The following is a 22,623-nucleotide window of genomic DNA, read 5'->3' as shown; positions in this document are numbered from 1 at the left end:
AGAAAAGATATAGGGGGATATTAGGTGATATTAAAACAAAAGATATGAATACACATTCAAACAAATACAGTAGTAGTGGTGGTGGGTATATGCTGCTCTGTTCAAAGTTCTTTGAAAAGAAGATTTTCTAAAAATGCTAAAATAATTCTTGTATGAAATAAAAAAGGAAGTTCCTAAAGGTTATAAAAAGACATTCCAAATATTCCATTTGCCATGTCAAGCTTATATCAATATGTCAGTTTTGCTTAATTGTTTTTTCTTTTTTACAAAGGAAAACTTATGGTGGGGGAGGCAGAGTGAAGTAAGTAGGGGGATAAGGTATTTGGAAATGATGGCAATGTAAAATAAAAAATTCAAAGGTTTCTATCCCTGAAACTCCAAAAATTCTATGACAAAATTAATGCATGTGATTTCATGTGAAAAAAATTTTCATGGTAAGAAGTTAATCCAAACATGGAAATATTGCATTTAGAATTTGCTAATCTTCACACATGCTTTGGAAAAGCATGTGATCCCTTCAAACCTGAATAGCTAACTAGTTTAGTCTTGCAGCAGTGGATCATCCCAGCTATCTCCCTTTTTAGCTTAAACATTTGAATCTACAAACTAGTTAGCTAGTTTGTCCTTAATTCTTATGACTACAAAGTCTTTATATGTCATATGCATGACTATCCCAATGGTCCTGGTTAGGCTAGTCCAGTGCTTGGTAAGAATTTGAGATATGTTTCTGCATACACAAACATTTGGAATGCTGTTCTCTATGATCACCAAAACACTCTTCAGGATTAAGACAGACCTTCTCATAAGGGTGGTTTCTGTGTACTTGGGAAATACTTGATAATTGCCTTCTCTTTCAGAGAGGTTTGAACATGGACATACTGCATTTAGCATGGTCAGAATCTCGGCACTGTATTCAGAGTTCTCCAGTCAGGTAGTTGGGTATTTTAAGGTAGAAAAGTTTTAAATGTAAGTGCAGGGGCAATTCTACTTGACTATGTTATCCTTTCGTTGTTTTTTCTTTTTTTTTTTTTTTTGTAAGCAATCTCAATCATAACATCAATTCCCAAGCAATCCTCTTGGCATGTGATATCTGTCTTCCCTTCAAAAATACTGTTTGATTTCTCTCTGTGCAATGTGCTCTTTCAAAATGCAAATTTAAATATTTGTAATCTGTCCAGGTCTCCCCAAGGGCATGTCTTTGCTCTGCAGTGTTGGATTGCTTAGGGGTAAAAAGTGGACATCTTTGCTCAAAATATTCTTCATAATTACATGTCGGCTTTTTAATGCTAGGTCTGTTTGGTCTAATGGCAGAGATTCACTATTGTCCCTCCAAAATGGTTAAAAAACCCTCAAAATTGAAAACTGCCCAGCTCAACAAACCTAATTATAGCCACTGGGTTCCTATTGCAACAGAAACAAATGTCTCATCTGCTTACAGAAAAAAAAAAAAACGTGAAAAGAAAACCAAAAAAAAAGGTTTCCTCATTGCTTTTATATAAAGAACATATGTTCTATTACCATCTTTCTTGGGAGTTTAATAATTTCTTTTTAAACTCATGAGAAAATATTATAGAACTGGGAGCTGGAAGGGATGAGTCATAATAATAAGAAGGATAGAAATAGAGACTGAACTGAGAATTTTGTTGATATGGAAACTTCTGAATAAGAAAATTCAACCAATGCAAGTCAGCATCTTCTTTCAGCAACAATGCCAAAAGCATTGAGAAGTTCAGTGGGCACATGGCTAATGCCAAGGTAGGATATGACCCAGCCCTTTCTAATTCTGAGGCTGGCTATCTGTGTGCCATAATGTTAGTAAGTGACATCTTCAGAGAATTTTAAGGATTACAAAATATTTTATAGTTGCTATCTCATCTGATTTTTACAATAATCCTAGGAAGTAAATGCTTTACAGGCACTATTATCACCTACAGGTAACTGTCTAGCTCCACTTATTCGAAGTCCTGAGTTGAAATCCTCTCCACACATTTATTGCTATGTAGCCATAGACAAGTCACTTAAGCACCATGATTTTTAGTTTCCTTATCTGTAATATAAAGATAATACCTGCTGTCCCTATCTCACATTGTTGTGAGGATCAACTAACTAACTAAACAAATAAATAAGGCAGTGGTTCCTAAATTTTAGCCCCAAGATTCCTTTAAATATTTAAAAATTATATCAAACCCAAAGAGCTTTTGTTTGTATAAGTTATATCCAGTGCTGTGCTGGTAAATGTTTAACAACAGTTCTTCACCTCCACCCCCATATATCTGTTACACCCTTTAACGTTTAATTTGATTTATTAATGGTTTTTTCCATCACTTTCTTAAGTCTAGACAATTAAAAAAATCAATAAATGAAGCTTTCATTTGTAGCATCTGCCAATTTCTAAGATGTTAATGCTAACACTGAAAATTTAACACTCAGCTCTCATAGGCCACTACAAGTTGGGGCCAGTACATTTCTGGTTATGTTTATTAATGGCTATGAGATTAGAAATTAAAATACTGTTAAGTTTGATGTTCTAATTATGTGTTATTAGTAAAATTATTTTGACCTGGGAAATTCCTGAAAGAGCTTTGGGGATTCCAACCACACTTTGAGAATTGTTGAAACTAAGTATATAAAACGTTTTGTAAACATCAAAGTACTATGTAAACGCATGCTATTATTATTGTTGTTATCATTGCTTTTCTTATTGATATTTCCAATAGCACCATAAATTTATGTCACCATAATATTTATAACAATATAAAAAGGAATTCTTGGATACCTAGATATTTTAAGAATTCAGTTAGTTTTGTTATACCAATGTCTCTGGGGCAGCTAGATGGCACGGTGGATAAAATGCCAGATCTGGATTTGGCAAGACTCATCTTTCTGAGTTCAAATCTGGCTTTAGACACTTACTAGCTGTGTGATTCTGGACAGGTCACTTAACCCTGTTTGACTCAGTTCCTCATCTGTAAAATGAGCTGCAGAAGGAAATGGCAAACCATTCCAGTATTTTTGCCAAGAAAATCCCAGCTGGGGTTATAAAAGAGCTAGATGTGAGTAAAATGACTGAAAAGCAACATATAGCATCCATTTCAAAAGTCCTGTTTTTATATATATAAATATATATAAAATCTCACTTGTTCCTTATAAGGACCCTCTAAGGTAAATGCTATTATCCTGATTTTACAGGCAAAGAAACCGAGGTTCAGAGAGGTTGTTATGTAATTTGCTTATAGTCATTAAGTATCTAAGTATTGCTAGATTTTTTCCCCTCCATTCTTTTCTCTTTTTTTTGGATGAGAAAAGAAGAAAATAGGAGAAATAAATTGTTACCATAAAACTCTGATCCTGCTTTTTCATGGTATCCTCCATTGCATTTTGTAACTGGGTACAGAGGGTCTGTGTTTCCATTACCAATTCTTCACTAAAGAAAATAAAGAGGTTGTTAGAAAATTGTATTAAAACACTGATAACAAAATTCAGTCTTCATAACCTGTTGCAATGTTTGACCCTGTCTAAAAATGTGCTAGAAGTCTTTAATCAGAGAGAGATGAGAGCATTTAACATGAACCCAAAATGCATTCCTAGGACAGAATTGACAGGTACCTTTATTTTTCTTGTTAAATATTCAGAAAGTCAAAATTCAGACATGTTAAATGTTTTAAAAGATAAAGAGAACCCTAGTTAATTTAAAAGTTAAAAGGATTTATTTGACATTTAACTAGTAAAACTTTTGCTAAAGTTCAATTCCCATAGCAATGGTGGGCTATCAAGTGAAACTTTAAATCTCTATTTTGGAATATGCTATTGTTCAGGGAAAGGGAAAAGCCCATATTAGTCCAATAAGTAAGTGGTTGAAAGATATGAATAAACAGTTTTCAAAAAAAAATGTAAAGGACCAATAATAATAATATGAAAAATATTACAAATCATTAAAAATGAGAGAAAATGCAAATTAAAACAATTGAGATTTCATTTGATACTCATCAAATTGGCAAATGTGATAAAAGATGAAAATAGTGTTGGATGGGATTTTTATGAGTACAAGGACACTAACATGCTGCTGGTGGAGCTGTGAGTTGGTTCTATCATTATGGAAAACAATTTTGAATTATTATAGAAAACTGACTGAACTGTTTATAACTTCTAACTCGGTGATACTACTATTGGTATATATCCAAAGAAAGTATAGACAAACAGTAAGATACTATATATCTCAAAATGTTTATAGCTGTACCTGTTTTTTAATAGTAAACAATGGAAAACCTAAGACCTCTTGAATCCTCTCTAACTCTTAATCCATTTTTCTTTTGTGTCCCTAGCAGGAAACCAAGTCCCTTGCAGATAATATTCATCTAATATATGCCTGTTGAATTACGATGGTCAAACCAATTCATGAAGTTATCCACCCAAATATGGACAAATTATATTGGTTATGGGAGAACCCACACTAGTTAAATCAATAATCTTTGAAGTATTATAATCAATGAATTTTAGTCCCATACTTGTCAAAATTTGAAGATAATTATAAAAATTAATTTTCTATCTAATCTAAATTCTCCAAAAGAGGACATAGTGAACTGTACCAGATTTTGGTAGTCGCTTGTGATTTAGTGGAAAGCAAATTTTGGGAAATGATATCTATTAGATTCTATTAACCTAGACTCTTAGTATGTTCAAGATGTCAGAGACATTAGGTATTTGCTTAGTCCAACCCCACTTTCAGTTAGGGAAATTGTTATCTCATGAGAAGTCATTTACTGAAGGCTCATTGTTGTTCGTCCTTCATTTTGGAATAGGTCCATGACATCAGGGAGGTGACGCCATGTCATGCAAGTGAATTGGATTTAAATGAGGGAGGGCTGTGCAAGTTCACCCGCCTCACTTTTCCGTCCAGTGCCATATGGGTCTAGTGGTCAGATATAGATCAGGACAACTTGTTAGTGGATGAACTTAAATCCAAGTATCCTGACTTCTAGAACTGGATACTATATTGTGTTGTTCTTAGACACTTTACTAGCTCTGTGACCCTGGCAAACACTTCACCTTAGTCTGCCTCAGTTATCTCATCTGTAAAATTCAGGTTTTCCAGACTCCAGGTCCAGTGATCATTTACTGCAACAACAATCTTTACAGAAGCAGGGTGGTCAGAGATGGGATATAAAATTATAAAAATAGCACACAAATGAGTTTGATTGGCATAAAGAGTGGACAATGGAGAGCCATAGGTAAGTGCTTTGTAATTGTGACATGCTACACAAATGCAAATTATTATTATGACATGAATAATTGTGTGATCCTGGACAAATCACCTAAATCTGATCCCCTTACAAAAAAAAGTTATGATGGTTGTTTCTATTAATAATCAGTAATTACCTTGCCTCAAACTAATTGTCTCTAAATTCCATTGAGAATATACTCTTTCCATAATCATTATGATAATGACAATCATTATTGACTTTATGGATTTAAAATTTAGCTGGGGATTTACTATGTACATTTAAAAATAAAAATCAAACTGCATATGGTTAAGTGCTAAATGAGAGAAGATATGAGGGGGAGAGAGAGAGAGTGGAAAGAGAGAGAGACACACAGAGAAAGAGAGAGACAGAGACAGAAAGAGAGAGACAAGGGAAGAAGGAAAGAAAGAAAAAGAAAGAAAGAAATAGAAAAAAGAAAGAAAAGAGAGAGAGATATTAGATGATGATTAGAAGGGTGTCATGGAGGACATGGAATTTAGCACATGAGTTTGAAGGCTATGTAGCATTCAGAAAAGACAGACTAGGAATTCCAGATGGGAGAGGATATTATAAACAAAGTTTCAGAAGTAGAGCACCTTGTGCATATTTTGGGGCAATTGAAGAAATAAGCATGAAAGCAGCAAGATATAGTGGGAAGGACACAGGACTTGGAGCAAGCCACCTGAGACTGATTTCTGACTCTAGTGTGCTTCGGTGATTTTGGCAAATATCTTGGACTTGGTTTCCTCATCTATAAAATGAGGGAAAGGGACATTTTAAATACCTAGGATTCCATGAAAATGATTTACAGAAGAATAATAGAAAATGAAACTGAGAGAGGGAGACTGGAGACAGATTATAGAACTTTGAATTGTCAAGATTTTGCCCTGAATCAAAGTGGCCTTTTAGAAAGATTATTCTGAAAATTATTCTGATTTTGATTGTACATATATAACCTATATCAAATTGCTTACAGTCTTGGCGAGGGGAGGGGGGTGATGAAGAGAAGGAAGAAAAAAAATTTGGAACTGAAAAATGTTAATATTTAACATATCAGATTACTTGTTCTTTTGGGAGGAGGTGGGCACAAAAATGAATGTTGAAAACTATCTTTACATGTATATGGAAAATAAAGTATTACTGAACATTTTTAAAAAGTAAATGCTAAAAACTGTCTTTAATTGGAAAAAAATAAAATACTATAAAAAGAAGAAAGATTATTTTGAGACTGGTGGGCAGTCTCAGTGGGAAACTAATAAGAGAACCAAACAGCCCAATAATAGTTAACATTTACATGACTCTTTAAGGTTCGCTAAGCAGTTTGTCATTATTATTTCAGGTGATTCTCACAATAATCATGACAGCTAGATGCTATTATTATCTTCATTTTATAGATGAAAAAACTGAAGCTGAGAGAATTTAAATAACTTGTCCGAAGTTACTCAGCTTGTTAAGAGTCTGAGTCAAGATTGAACTCAGGACTTTCTAATTCCAAGTTGAACACTCTATCCAATATGCTACCTAGCTGATTTTAAAACCATATAGAAGGCTATTACAATACTCTTAATATGAAATGATAAAGACTCACAGGGAGAGTGACCCTAAAACTAGGGTAAGTGAGAAGGAAGATGCCTACCTGTGGATCTTTTCTGAGAGCCATCTATCTGTCCATGCTATGGAGAAAGCAGATGGAAGCAAAAAAAAAAAAAAAAAAAAAAAAAAGAATTTGGGTTTCTGACTTCATGTAACTTACACTTAAATTGAAAGATACAAAATTGATATTATATCAATAATAAACCTAAGTTTGTATTCTCAAGACTTCCTCAAGCCCGTCTGAATGTAACATTTTGTAAGAGCCTTTCAGAGTTGGCCAAAAAACCCCAGAGGCCATTTAATCTAACGCATACCTGAAAGGAAATCCGCCATATAGTGTCCTCAACAAGGGCTGATCTAGGTAACCAACTTACCTTTTCTTGATTGACTCAGGTAAGCTGTAGGGAGCTGCAGGAGGTTGAGACAACAACTGAGAAGGATTACTAAGACGCGATGCATTCATGCTATCTGGACTCCCACTCACTGGACCTCGAACTTTGCTCTGAAGACCAAAAAAAAAAAAACAAAAAAACCAAAAAAAACCCAGAAAACTTTGGAGTAAAGGGCAGAATGAAATTATATATTCCCCTATCCCCAGAAGAAAAGTCACTAATTATTCTTTTGGAAAAGATGTCAGATGTGTTGATTTTTGACAATATCAATTTGGATTTCTGCCTAGACAGTGTTTATGTGACAAGATTTCTTTACTTTTCTTTCTTCTCCTCTTTTTAATAATAAAAGCTTTTTATTTTTCAAAATATATGCAAAGATAGTTTTTTTTTTCCCCTGAGACAACTGGGGTTAAGTGACTTGCCCAGGGTTACACAGCTAGAAAGTATTAAGTGTATGAGACCAGATTTGAACTCAGGTCCTACTGACCTCAGGGCTGGTGCTCCATCCGCTGTGCCACCTAGCTGCCCCACAAAGACAATTTTCAATATTCACTCTTGCAAAACCCTGTGTTCTAAATTTTTCTCCCTCCCTTCCCTCATCTCTCTTCCCCTAGACAGCAAGTATTCCAATATAGGTTAAACATGTGCAATTCTTCTAAACATATTTCCACATTTATCGTGCTACATAAGAAAGATCAAAAGGGGGAAAATGAGAAAGAAAACAAGCAAGCAATATTATGTTGTGTTCTACATTCAATCCCCATAGTCCTCTTTTTGAATATAGATGGCTGTTTCTATCACAAGTCTATTGTAATTGCTCTGAATCACCTCATTGTTGAAAAGAGCCAAGTCCATCACAGTTGATTGTCACATAATTTTGTTGTGTGTACAATGTTGTCTTGGTTCTGCTCACTTCACTTAGCATCAGATTCATGTAAGTCTCTGCAGACCTTTCTGAAATCAGCCTGCTAATTGTTTCTTATAGAACAATAATATTACATTCATAAACCATAAATGATTCAGCCATTGCCTAATTGTATGTGACAAAATTTCAAAGATTGGTCTCCAAAGATATTAAGCCTTTTTGCAACTTTCTCCTGGCATTATTTCATCAATCCTAATTCTTATTATATCAATGCAAGGTAAAAAAAGAGCAGATATTTCCCCATTTGCCAACGGGGAATCGTGGTGAACAAACAGGAGTGATTTGCTTGAGTGGTAGAAGAGGGAACAAAAGTAAAATATTGATTACCAGATAGAGTGTCATGGACACACAACTTTAATCCCTCAGGTTTTAAACTATAAACTAAGTTTTAAACTTAGAACTTTCAGTTCTAAAACACACACATACGCAATTAAGATCACCTTTCAGCTGTTTTTTGAATTAGAGTTGAATATTCAGACACCCTTTTGGAATAATGGTAAAAATACTTGTAGGAACACATATGTTTTAGATGCAGCTAACATTCCTGAGTCCTGTATTAGTCTATCTTGGAATTCTAACCCTGAAGTCTACCTGTGCTATGGTAATCAAAGGTACATGCTTCCCAGATTCTCTTTCTCATTGTATATTTCTCCTTCCATTACACTCTCCCATTCAGTCTCTTAATCAGTCAGGAGTTACTATCATTAAGGAATTACTGATTTATGCTGTTATTTATAGCACTGTGTCAGATACTTATTGACTAAAGGACTGGCTTTAAAGTCTACTCCATTTCATTTTCTTGCTTGGAAAATATATTTATGAGACTCATTAGGAATTCTTATATCTTTTGGTTCTTATTTCTTAAGGGGAAGGAATCTGGTAATTAGGGACAATTTGAGTGAACCAAGGTTACATGACCCAAAGAGTAACTAGAGTGTTATTCAGAAGTCAAGTCTAAAAGTGGCCTAGAATAAATAAATCCATAGCATTAGGCAGGAGTCATAAAATAGAGCCCAGAATAGTGGCCCAAAGCCGGGAATGGGGGATGGGTCATGTTGGGGAAAATCCAGATAGGGTATGGAGAGAACAGTAACAGGCACTGAAAAATCACAGTTTATCTCACACAAGTCTCCAGCTAAGATAGTAGATATTTTCTGTTCACCCACAATCATAAGTGGCTATTTCATCTTCAAATCTGATAAACATATTACCCCTTTAATCTAAGTTAATAATAATAATAATATTTTTAAAAATAATAATATTAACATTAAACATCAAAGAGTCTAGTACAGGTCCCTGGAGCATAACACAGTTGACCTTGATCCATCAATGGCTACTATTTAGGATTCAGTCATTAAAACAGTTCTGAATTAAACTCACTATATTACCATCATGCCCGTTGCTTTTCTGCAAGAGTAATACGAGAAGTGTATCATCTGACATACAGTTCAGGGGTCCAATGCTATAATCTTTTTCTTCATCTCAACATGGGGTGATGAGCTTTTCCTTGGGACATGGGGAAAGGTTATGTGGCCTGTGAGAGAATAATTCCCACTACAAGTCTGGATACATCAATATCTACAATGAAATTATTTATGAGCTTCCAAGTAGATCAAAGTAGGAGTTGAGGTAAGTCCTTGTCTGAAGGAGATGGTGGACCTCTGGTGCCCATGAAACGTTTTGGGATATTTTGTAAAATATAAATAAAGTAATGGTAAAGTCCAACAAAGCCAGCGAGATGCTTCAAATCTTTTGCTGATGTAGGAATTTCCCACTATAGCACAATGGTATTTAATTCATCACTTAACTATATCCAGATCAGATTTTATGTCCTCCAGGGACTTTTTGCTTTACTAAATCTATGATCTCATCTTCATATGTAATCCTTCCAACAATAAGTTGCAAGTCCAACTTATTGCCATATTAATATTAATGCCATATTAATGCCAAATCAGTCCATCCATTCCCTCTTATTCTGTGCAGCTTCTAATAGTGTGCTCCTATAAATCCAGGGTATGTCCAATGTGCACAAGGCAGAACTGACTTAGACTGTGGGTGTCCTCAGCTAGATTAATCTTTTAAGATCTGATTGACCAGGGCAGGGGAATTTCATAATTTCCGCCTTAGGAGTTGCTATATTCTATCAACAGCTAGCATATGTATAGCTTTTTAAAGTTTGCAAAATGCTTTACATATATTAGTTCATTCACAACAACACTGAAAAGGAGATACTATCATTATATGTTCATTTTGCATATGAGGAAACTGAGGAAGACAGAGATTAAATGATTTGTTCAAAGTCTCATCACTAGGAAATGTCAGGATTTGAACTAAGGTCTTGACTCCAAAATCAGCACTTATGGTCCTTTCTTTGTCTTTGCCTAAATTGGCAAATCCCGGATGGCAATTTTCATTGAATACTGTGTCAAAAATCTCCTCGTGTTCCTGGAGGGAATTATCCTGTATATAAGAGAGGTAGTAAACCAGCAGGAAACGAAGGCCTGCCAAGAGGAATATTTGTATTCCTGGAGGGAATTACCCTAAATGAGTGTTTTATGTGAGGGAGGTAATAAGCCAGCAGGAAACTGAGGCTTGCCAAGTGGGATATGGTGAAGGTGATTTGGCCCTAGGTTGGAATTCCCCAAAGCAGAAGCTTAGCATTATTAGCATCAATATCATTATCATTAATATAATGCGTTAGGGTCTAAAAACCAATTTCTTCTTCATGAAGTTATGAAGTCTCAGAACTTATTATGAGAAATGAAAAATAAATGGGGCGGACCTATCGTGCACCAGGGGTGTTCGATCTCACCTGCTGTTAGAGATAATAGCTGGACTAAAATTCTACAAAAGTGATTATGTTCTAGGGAGCTCCCAAGGCTATTGATTTGCTTTCTAGGCCTTGAAAGTTAAGCCAGGTGTGGTAGAGCATCCCTACAATCCCTGCTTCTGAGGTAGCTGAGGCTGGTGAACTGGAGGGTACTGAGCTATAGTGGGATAAATCTATCAAGTGTCTGCACTAAGTTTGGCATTAATGTGGTGAACCCCAAAAGAGATGTCAACTGGCCCATGTCAGAAAATGGAGGAGGACAAAGCTCTGCTGTGCATATGGAAATGGGCACAGGGGTAGCCATGAACTTTTAGGCTAGGTGAGATAGGAAATTTTTTTTTTTTTTTAAAGAGAAAACAAAAGAAAAGGAAGGGAGTAGGAAAGGAAGGAAGAGGGAAGGAGGGAAGGAAGGAAGGAAGGAAGGAAGGAAGGAAGGAAGGAAGGAAGGAAGGAAGGAAGGAAAGAAGGAAAATAAGAGTTACAGAATTGATGTTTTGAAGAACAGTAACTCTGCAATTGTCTGAGTCAGGACAATGAGGAGGGATTATTTTAGGGTTTGGTTTTATTTATTTTTTGGCATGAGCCTGATATAGCTAATTAAAGAGCAATGAAACAGGTCTGGAGAAAGAGAGAACATGTCTGGATCACAATGGATGCTTAATAAGTACTTTTTAGTTGATTGAGTGAATGGGAGTTTTTCAGCTGAGATAAGGGCCTCTTCTGGTAGCAAAGGGCCAGTTATGTGACCTCCGTCAGCTTCATGGTTCTAATGTGAGTCCAGACAGCCCCTCCTACTGCTACTGTTAGTGCCATCACAATTAAAAATCGTTTGAAGGCGTCTGGTCATAAAACTGAGAAAAAGGCTAATGAAGAGAATGACAGGCATCAAGATGAAAGACATTAACAAAAAAGGTCCTTCCTCTGCTCTGCTCTTCCAGAGCAGGGGAATGACAGGGATGGAAAGGATTTGACCATGTCTGCAACAATTAAGCAGCAGTATCATTTTGTGTGGAGAGGGTCTAGGATTATAGGATGGATGGATAAGCATTTATTAAATGTCAACTATGTACCAGGCACTATGCTAAGTGCTTTCCATATATTATCTTATCTGATCCTTACAACAACTCTGGGAGATAGAATTTAGAGCTGGAAGGAACCTCAGAGACCCTGTTATTTAAATCCCCCATTTTACAGATAAGGAACTGAGACAGGGAGAGAATGATTTGTTCAAGGCCACACAGTCGTGACAAGCAGGATTTGATTCCAAGGCGACTGCTCTTGCCCCACTCCCCTGCTGGTTAACTAATGTCACTCACACAAGCTATCTTCAAGAGGTTCCACAGTTCCTTCTGTCTCTTCTCCTGAAGCTGCACAACTGTCTTTTCATCTTCGTTCATTAAGTTCACCACTTCTTCCACTTGAGGTAACAATTCCAGGGCCTTCTGCTTACAAACCATAGTTTTGCTGCAAGGAAAATGAAAAAAATAGTGCTAATGGCTTCATAAGTATAACTATTGTGGCCTTAAAAAAGGTATAATAGATAATCCCTAGTTATGTAAGTATGGCCAATTGGACATCTTGGATCAGCTACTGCTAAAGTGTCTTTAAAGTGCCTTTCCACACTCCTGGATTTTCCCCAGATTCCTTCTTTGCCTTTTATATTGCCAGACTGAAAATCCTCCCTATTGGTGCCCTCCTCTCCTGACTGGTGAACCCTTTCCTGGGACCATCATATATGGAAGGAATAAGGCACACTTCAATTTACTCAAACATGGATGTTTTCCTGGACTCCAACTCCCCTGATCTGCCACGTTGCCCCTAATGGGTTTTTTTCTCTCTCCCCTCCACTGATTGCAAGCTCCCCCTTATGTGTTGTCTTCCTATAAAAGAATGTATCTTCTTGCTTGCTTGTGTTTGTACCTTCAGACTTAAAGCTGGAAGGAACCTCAGAGGTCCATTTTACAACTGAGGAGCCTGAGACCTAGAGAAACTGATTTATTCAAGGTCACACAACCAGTAAGGGACAGAAGCAGGTTTGATTCCAAGGTGACTGAGTTTTCCCCAGGAAAAGGCAGGAGTCATATCTATTGTCCTTCCTATTATTTATCCGTCTACTTGTCTATCCCTACTGAGTTTTAATTAGCTGAGTCCTAATGGTATGTTCTCTGTACTCTGAAAGGCAACATGGGCTGCTCTCCCCAAACCCAAAAAGAAAATCACCTAGAATTTCCTCTCCTTTGCCCTTGCTTCTTGGTCATTCCACCCTCTGCTCTGTTCACAATAGCACCTGGTTATTAATACCTGAGTTGCATATATATGGCTCGTACTTTCTTCTCAAAGCTCTGGATGGCCTGAAGGAGTAGCCGTACCATTTCTTGACTGTCTCCATCAGTTCGTTGATCTAGAAAGAAGAGAGAATAACACATTTTTTTCAATGTGTCCCCAAGCAAGATATCCCAGGATCTCATTTAGTAATCTGTAATGGAATCCAAACCAATCAATAAAGCACTTTTTACCTCTTGGTTTTTCCCTTAATCGCCGATAAAGTTCTCTTGCTTGTTCTTCACTGAAATAAAGAAAAAAAAATTCTGTCCATGATCCAAATTTCAAATTAAAAAAAAAAAGTCATACTTGCTGATTAAAATTCCTCCAAACTTCCTTATTTTGTTGATTTACATTAAGCTTTACTAAGACCTTCAGATTTTTTTTGAAATGTCTAGAAATGCTTGCTTCATCTTGTACTTGTGATGGTGAAATTTTGTATTGCAGTATAAGAGTTATATTTATTCCTTTTAAACTTCATTTGTGGGCTGAATGCTCTGCCTGTCAACATCTTTTGCAAGTCTGAACACCGGACCCGAAGTCATGAAACCTAGTTCAAATCCAGTTTCAGACACTTCCTAGTTGTGGAACTATGGGCAAGTCATTAATTTGTTTCTGCCTGAAATTATTTAACTATAAAATGGGGGTCTTCTTGGCAAATTGTTGTGAGGATCAAATATTTGCAAAGCATCAGCACAGTATCTGTCACATAGTAGGCACTTAATAAAAGCTTGTTTCCTTCCTTCCTGACTCTGTCTTCCAGTGGGTTAACTATCCCTCTTTTAGCCTTGTGTCAATGGAAATTTTTTGATTACTTGTCAACTGTGGTTTTATCTAAGTTACTAATAAAAATGTTAAATACTCCCAGGGTCAAGTATGGGATCCCTGAAGCACTTCACTGGAGCCCTCCTATTAGGCTAACATCAAATCATTAATGACTGACTACTCTTCGAGTACAGCCAATTAACCAATTCTGAATCCATCTAATTGTAACCCACCTGTGTCCATCTTTCCATATGAAAGGTAGGAGAGGTTTCATCAAACGCTTTGCTATGAGCCAGCTAAAACTCCCCTGCTCTTCCAGCTTAGCTTTGTATGATGTATTCTTTTTTAAAAATTATAGCTGTTTATTTTTAAAATATATACATAGATAACTTTTGACATTCACGCCTATAAAACCCTGTGTTCTATTTTTTTCTCTCCCTCCCCCTCCCCCAGTCACCAAGTGAGCCAATATATGTTAAACATGTGCAATTTCTCTATCCATATTTCCACAAATATCTTGCTGCACAAGAAAAATCAGATCAAAAAGGAAAAAAAAGAGAAAGAAAACAAAATGCAAACAAACAACAACAAAAAGTGAAAATGCTATGTTGTGTTCCACACTCAGTTCCCACAATCCTCTCTCTGGGTGTAGATGAACAAGTGGAACTGGTTTGAATCATCTCATTGTTGAAGAGAGCCTTGTCCGTCAGAATTGATCATCGTATAGTCTTGTTGCAGTGTATAATGATCTCCTGGCTTTGCTCACTTTACTCAGCATCAGTTCATGTAAGGTATGACCTGTTCTTGATGTAGTCCTGCTGCCTCAAGGTGATTGCTTCTCCCTTTCCTAGATGCTCCCTTATCATCCCTTTGATGATACATTCCAGAACCTTGGCAGGAACTGAAGTTAAACTGCTTTAATCCACTCTTTCTATTTTGGAAAATCAAGACAACTTTGTGCTTCTCCATTCCTGGAGTGCCTCTCATTCTCTGTGATCTCTCAGAGATCAGTAACAGTGGCAATCACATATATTCATTCTCTTAACTGTTCCAGGTTATAGGCCTCTGAGCCTGGTGACAAACTTTTTAAGGGCAATGAAGTATCCTCTTATTAGTTTCCTATGAGTTTTAGTTATCATCTCCCTATTATTTGAATGAATTTTGATTATCTCCCTATTATTTGAATGAATTTTGATTGTCATCTTCTTATTATTTGATGAATTTTTATTTATCACTTCCCCTCTATTACTTTGCCCTACCTAGTCCTAAGGTCATTTTCCTTAGCAGAGAAAACAGAAATAGCATCATATTTTTTCATCATTACTGGTTGTTATCCTTCCATCTATCCCAAGTAGAGGATCCTGTTTTTGTTTTTTGTTTTTTTGGAAAAGGCTAAATGTCTTTCTTCTAATATAACTAAAAAGACACTAACCTTTTTATCATTTTATCATCCAAATACCTTTTCCCATTCAAACAGTTACTATCATAGTTTGGAGCCTTATCACTTCTTACCTAAAATATTGTTGTTGTCTCATAATTGGTCTCTTTTCTTTCTCTAACCCAACTTCTCCAGCACTAGCTACAATCATCTTCCTAAAATAAAGCAATGGGACTCAGCGAAGGGATATCACACATGCAGGCAAGCCTATGATACTCCTGAGGGTGGCCTGAGTCAGATTAAAGTACAATTGGGAAATATTTAACAAAACATATAAAAATATGATAAGCATAAATAATATTATCCTTTAAAACTAAGCCCATATACAACTCACAGGGATCAGTTTCTATTTGAGAGTGATCCCACTGGTGTAGTGGTTAGAGAACTTGAAAGCACCACTAATGAACAAAACAGCTGTGGGATCCTTCTTAAACTATCGGTGTCCCCAGGTAAATTGTCTAAGATTTTCTAAGTTACAAAACAGATGTTAATATGTAGAGGGCTTTTCCTCCCATAGGATTTACTATAAGAATTAAATCAGATGTGAATTAAAAAAAATATGGCACAGGCTCACCAAGTTACTCCTCTGTTCAAATAATTTTTAGAGTCTTTTTATTCCTCTTAGACAAAGTCCTCAGTCTTGCAATTAAGGCCATCTACAATTCTGGCTTCAATCTGGCTTTCTAGACTCATCTCACAGAACTCTATTTCTCATCTTCTACTTTTAGATGGGATTGCACTGCTGGCTGTTCCTCTTGGCTCCTGTCTCCACACATTTGTACAATCTGTCCCTTATGCCTTGGAATGCATTCCATCAAATCCATTACTCAGAATCCTTATATTCCTTTAAGGCTCAAATCATCTCTGATCCTAATTAATGCTTTCTGGATTTAATGCTTTTCAATTAAAGCTGTTTAATATTTCCTATCTGTATATACGGGCCTCATCTGTAAAATAAAGTGACTGGACTGCCTCTTGAGGCAGATAAGTGGTACATTACATAGAAAATGAAGGGCTTCTTAAACTTTTTCCACTTGAGACTTCTTTTCACCTGAGAAATTTTTATGTGACCTTGAGTATATAGATATATAAAATAGATATACAATTCAAATATTTACCAATAAGAAATCATAATTTTGTGACCCTTCACATTCAATTATGAGATGTTGCAAAGTACAGTTTAAGAAGCTAGGGAATATAGGACTTAGAGTCAGAAAAAATAAAATTTAGATTTGAATCAGATACTTCCAAGTTGTGTGACCCTGGGAAAATTACTTAAAAACCAAAACCAAACCCAATAATTCCACCACCACCTCCATTTGCCTTTCTTTCCTCAACTGTACAATAGGTATAATAATATCTGTACCTAGCTTCTAGTGTAATTGTGAGGATGAAATGAGATACTATTTGTAAAACTGTTAATAAACCTTAAAGCTCTACATAAATGCTATCTATTATTGTTATGACCTTCCTTCCCACACCAGTTCCTGCTGGACAAAACTGCTCTTCACAGATGACAGGCTAACACTTACAGATCATCCAAGGTTCCCCCTTGTTTCCGGCTCATTGGGCTCCTCTGTAGGTCCACAATATCTGTCTGCAATGCCATCATCTGTTCCACCAGAAGTTTCACATCTGTTTCCTGATAAAAACGATCCTAAGGTGAATAGGAGCAAGTGGGACTACCTGCAGTACAGAACTAAGACATCAAAACTTAGCAAAAGATAAAATCGATCATATCCTTGAGCAAGAGATACTGAGTAACTGGCTGGAGACTCAGGATATTAACAATTCTTAATTTTTCTTAATCACTTTAGGTCCCAGACTCCAGGTCTGGAGTCAGGAAAATCTGTATTAAAATCTGACCTCAGACACTCACTAGTTGTGTGAGCCTGGGTAAGTCCCTTAATTTGTCTCATTTTCCTCATCTGAAGAAGGAAATGGTAGACCAGTATCTTTGCCCAAAAAACCCCAAATGGGATCATGAAGAGTTGGACATGACCGAAATAACTCAGCAACAAAAATGTGATCTCTTGGGAGGCACTGACCCCCTAACTCTATCAATTATATATGCAAGTAGATTCCCTTCCAACCCTGGACATAGAAACAGGGCAAAGTATTTGCCTGCTTCTGAATTTATCATCGTGGTACCTGGGCCCTACATTGTATATTGTGATTTTGCAGATTTGCAAAAATTGCAAAATTAAGACACAGAGTATTGAAGTCGCTTGGCAAGGGTAACATAGAAAAGCTTGGAAAAGAAATCCCAAGCCAGAGTTTTCATTCATCGGTGGAGGAGTCTAAAGGCTGAGTTTTTGAGTCTTGAGCATTCCACAAAAGATAAATGTCTTATCTATCAAAAGTGGCTAATGATGTGTACTATTGGATCTCATAGGAAAGCGTTTTTGGGGTGTGGGTCATGACTTAATTTTTTTCTTCTACTTTAATTAATGCCTATTAAAAACAACAACAAACCAGTTATTTGTAGAGATAAACCACTCCTTCATTAAACCCTAACTTATAAAAAATGAAAAAGAGCTAAGGATGACTGACTGACAAAGCAAACATGTCCAATGATGTATAATAGGTACTATATAAATTTTAGCTATTATTATTATTATTATTATTAGTATCGTAATAATATCACCCCACCACTTTGTTCTGAGGATCAAATAAAACAATGTAAATTACTTAGCACAGTGCCTGGCACATAGTAGGTGTCATATAAATGCTTAGCTATTATTCTTATTATAATAGATGTGGTAATAGCACTTACACTACCACTTTGTTGTGAGGATCAAATGAGATAATTGTAAAATGATCATCACTGTCCAGGCATATAGTATATATGCTATAAAATGCTATAAATGTTAACCATTATGATTATTATATCATAATGGATATGGAAATAGCACCTGCCCTACTAGTTTGTTGTGAGAATCAAATGAGATAATTGTAAAGTACTTAGCACAGTGCCTAGAACATAGTAGGTGCTTTATAAATGTTAGCTATTATTCTTATCCTGATTATTAATATATATTTTATATTTTATATAATATAAAAACAATATAATATATGTTATATTATAAATTATAATATTATTATTATAGCACCTATCCCACCACTTTGTTGTGAGGATCAAATGAGATATTTGTACATTTGTACTATTTGTACATGGAATATTAGTATGGATTAGCTATTATTATTAAGCAAAATATCTATTATTGTTATTATTATTAAGCAAAATGTTTGGATGTAGTTGTGGTTTACTGGCTTCCCCAAAGGGAACTCGTAACCTGTCTTCTGCCATACTCCTTAATTCATCCCGACATCCGAGTGTGGTGTAAGCCCTACATCTGGCCACAGTGGGGCCCCCACGGCCCGGCTATCCGCGTCCTCCCAGCCATTCCCCAGCCAAGGTCACTCAGCATGGCAATGGAAACTTGACATTTCTTGGACAATGCTGCCCAAACATCTGATGTGAAAGTAGAAATTAAAAAGTGATTAAACCTAAAATTAGTATTCCTACCCGTCCGCAGAGCTCCACAGCCTGCTCCATCTCCCGCCAGGCCAGCAGCAATTTGTCTGACGCTGGAAAAGGAATTGGACAGAGACAACAAACTCAGTTTTCAGCCAGAAAATGAGGATGGATTATTTAAAAAAAAAAAAAAAAGGGATAAGAGAAGATGAGCAATGATCTTTCCGGTTGGCTGAGGGCAAAGAGAGCCACACTCACTGATCCCAAACTCGGTCTGCTCGCTGTACTTCTCCAGGTCAATCTGGATGCTGGTTTTAAAGAAATCCAGCTTAGCCTTGAGCTGCTGAGACATGGACGCCATTAAGTTTTTCATCTTGGAAAGGCTGCTGTTATTTCGGAGGAGGTTCATCCTGCAGCATCCAGGGAGAAAAGAACGTTAGCCTCCCACTTGCCACGCTCCCCAGGTGCCAAACCCCTGGTTTCCATCCTTCATCCATGGGGGATCCAGCCCATCATTCAGGATGTTCGAGTCATCTTTTCTTACCAAGGACACTAGGAAATTTCCTTTTCCTGAACCTCAGCAATGATGGGGGCAGAGCCGGCATGCAGATGGGACAGGGGCTAATCATTTAAAAGAGGAGGGCAGGGAGGGGCTTACATGGCAGCTCTCTGGCCTTGCTGCAGCTGGCTGCAGTCTTCCTTCAGGGTCCGGATGGTGTGCCATACCTGACCCCATACTTTCCTCAGCTGGAAAAAAGGGAGATTCCGCTTGGGCTCTTGAACTGGAAACAGACACAAACAGGACTCCAATAGCAAACCCTCTCTGGGCTCCGGGCTCAGGATCCCCACTGGCTCTCCACACCACACAGGAGGCAAGGAATCCAATGTTTTCTTAGGTGGGAGTGAGGGGGAAACTATGGCTCAGCTTTGGGGTCATTAACTGGCCGTCTGTGTGGGCTCCATCTTTCCAAAGAGACCACACACTCCTGAGGGCAGGGATGGTTAATGTTATATACTTCTTTATTAAAAATAAATAAATAAAGCAATCTGGAGTATATCTATTTAAATCTACAGGGATTTAAGATGGGTCTATTCATATCTCTACGGAAGAGGGGGAACAGAAGGGGCAATTCTTTGGGGGCAATTAGCAGGTCAGAAAAGGGAGCATGTATGGAAAAGAAGGCATGTGCCTTTTTGTAATGGCGAGGAAGTGGAAAGTGAGTGGGTGCTCATCAGTTGGGGAATGGCTGATTAAGCTGCATTATATGAATGTAATCGAATATTATTGTTCTAAAATTGGCAAGCTGATTTCAGAAAAGCCTGGAAAGACCTTTGTGAACTGATGCTAAGTGAAGTGAGCAGAACCAAGAGAACATTGTACATAACAACAAGATTATATGATGATCAACTGTGATGGACTTGGCTCTTTTCAACAATGAGGTGATTCAAAGCAATTCTAATAGACTTGGGATGGAAAGAGCCATCCACATCCAGAGAGAGAACTATGGAAACTGAATGTGGATCAAAGCACAGTACTTTCACCTTTTTTTGTTATTGTTGTTGTTTGCTTGTTTCTTTTTCTTTCTCATGTTTATTTTTCCTTTTTGATCTGATTTTTCATGATGAATTTGGAAATATGTTTAGAAGAATTGTAAATGTTTAACCTGTAGTGGATTGCTTGCTGTCTAGGGGAAGAGGGAGAAAAATTTGGGACGCAAGGTTTTCCAAGGTTGAATGTTGAAAACCATCTTTGTATGTATTTGGAAAAATAAAATACTATTAAAATTAAATTTAAAAAAGGAAATAGTGTTCTTTCTTATCACCACCAAAAGGATCAATGCAGAGGCAGTGAGGTGGGATGGTAGATAGAATGTTGCACTTGGAGACAAGACCCACATTCAAATCTGCTTCAGACACTTACTTAGCTACATAAACACTTAAATACTTCCAGCCTCAGTTTCCCCATCTACAAAATGGGGATAAGGATAGCATCTATCTGACAGGATTGCTGAAGATCAAATAAGATGACACATGTGAGGTGATTTGCAAACGAGCTATATAAATGCTAGCTATTATACAGAGTCCCTTGTTAGGCATTTTAAGCTCTTCACAACTTGGCTCTTCTATGTTTCCAATCTCTTTACACTATGCTCTTTTCCATACATTTTACTAACTTAATAAATTAACCTATTTGCCGTTCCTATTACAACCTATTTGTAGACAATCCATCTACCATATTCATGCTTTTGCACTGGCTGGTCCTTATGGCAAAAATGCTTTCTTTTCACCTCTGGCTAACTTCCCTGACTTCTCTCCAGCGTCAAATCAATCCTCCCTTCTTCAGAAGTCCTTTCCCAGTTCTTTCATCTCACTCTCCTGTCTGTCACTCTGACTGTCACTGCCTTTCCCTTTAAGAGGATCTTCTATTTACTCTGTATTTATCTTGAATGCAGCTACAGTTATCCCTTCTACATCCTGACTTTCTCATTATGGTTTTAATATGCTGTGGGTTGGCATAAGAAATTAAATGGGAATTTTGGGAGAATTTTATTGAAGCCACAGACAACAAGCAAAGGCCAACAGATGACACAGAGCCTAATTTTACCCAAATTTTATAACAAGGGACTATAAACATCCCATAAAAGAAAAAAATTCACTGGTATGAAGGGAAGGCCATCAAACTGTACACAAATTTTCCAGATCGTGGCAGTACCACACCCCTAAACCTTAAGAGGTAGAAAGGCTAACTATAGTTATTTTCATATTATCTTCCCTGTTGGACACTCAGTTCCCCAAAGTTAGAGACTATTTGCTTTGCTTTTCCTTTTGTCCCCAGAGCTTAGTAAAATATATGCTTATTTATTGACTATCATAAAATGGAATTTAAGCTCCCTGAGGTCAGGGACAACTTAATTTTCTGTCTCTGTAGCTCTAATACCAAACACAATTCCTGGCATAAAGCAGACAATAATTGATTGATCGACCAAACACTAATGTGAGTACATAGATATTGCCTCAATAAATATTTGTTGATTTGAAGATGTCCTCAGAAAAAACTACAAGTGCATACACATACACATACACACACATAGAGTCTGATTAATTTTTAAACTTATTTGAAATTACAGGCTCTATAAATGTATAGTTTTTGCCTGCTTACAGGAGATGATTAAATGAGTCTTCCATTATCCAAAAAAAGGTGTGTGAGGGAACTTGAAGTATTTATTTACTTCAAAGCTCTCTGCATATTTGTTATGGATTCTATACCTTTGGGAAGGAAGGTCAGGATGCTGATGATAGGGACCATAAACAATCCAGGAGGAAGGAAACATGCACAGGGGAAAAAGGATCTGTGGTTTAGGCCCTGATTGTAAAATATAAATACTGAAGGGTTTAAGAGTTAAGAAGTTACCAGTCCACAGGGCCAGCCAGAGCTATGAGAGGGTGACCTGCGTCTAGAGCATCAGAGGAGTTTCCTCACAGAATAAAACACCATGGACTGGTAAGGAAAAGGTGCAGTAAATGACAATTTATGTCAAACAAAGCCTGTGCATTTTCTTAGGGTAGCAATGGCTTGGTCACATACTCCACTTGTTAAGAGACCTCTTCACTGCCAGGAGCCCAGACAAAATGCTCTCAC

The 22,623-nt window shown here is 36.9% G+C and overlaps 1 protein-coding gene across 3 annotated transcripts in view; it reads right to left on the bottom strand.

Annotated features, from left to right (window-relative positions):
* IKBKB (inhibitor of nuclear factor kappa B kinase subunit beta) overlaps window positions 1-22,623 on the bottom strand; it is a 71,253-nt gene that overhangs the window by 3,091 nt on the left and 45,539 nt on the right. For 2 of the 3 annotated variants that reach the window (XM_003758032.4, XM_023494747.2), the window contains exons 13-21: window positions 19,642-19,765; window positions 19,242-19,393; window positions 19,035-19,096; window positions 17,038-17,147; window positions 13,497-13,546; window positions 13,282-13,381; window positions 12,297-12,444; window positions 7,208-7,335; window positions 3,334-3,424 (exon numbers count right to left, since the gene is read on the bottom strand). In XM_003758032.4, coding sequence (XP_003758080.1) covers window positions 3,334-3,424; window positions 7,208-7,335; window positions 12,297-12,444; window positions 13,282-13,381; window positions 13,497-13,546; window positions 17,038-17,147; window positions 19,035-19,096; window positions 19,242-19,393; window positions 19,642-19,765 — 965 coding nt within the window. Of the gene's footprint in view, window positions 1-3,333; window positions 3,425-6,876; window positions 6,914-7,207; window positions 7,336-12,296; window positions 12,445-13,281; window positions 13,382-13,496; window positions 13,547-17,037; window positions 17,148-19,034; window positions 19,097-19,241; window positions 19,394-19,641; window positions 19,766-22,623 lie in introns of those variants that run through there. The other variant, XM_023494748.2, reaches the window with a different exon arrangement.

This window comes from Sarcophilus harrisii, chromosome 2 (genome assembly GCF_902635505.1).
Source record: "Sarcophilus harrisii chromosome 2, mSarHar1.11, whole genome shotgun sequence".
Taxonomy (NCBI): Eukaryota; Metazoa; Chordata; class Mammalia; order Dasyuromorphia; family Dasyuridae; genus Sarcophilus; species Sarcophilus harrisii.
The sequence above is the reverse complement of the archived record's forward strand: the minus strand, read 5'-3'. Positions and strand labels throughout refer to the sequence as shown.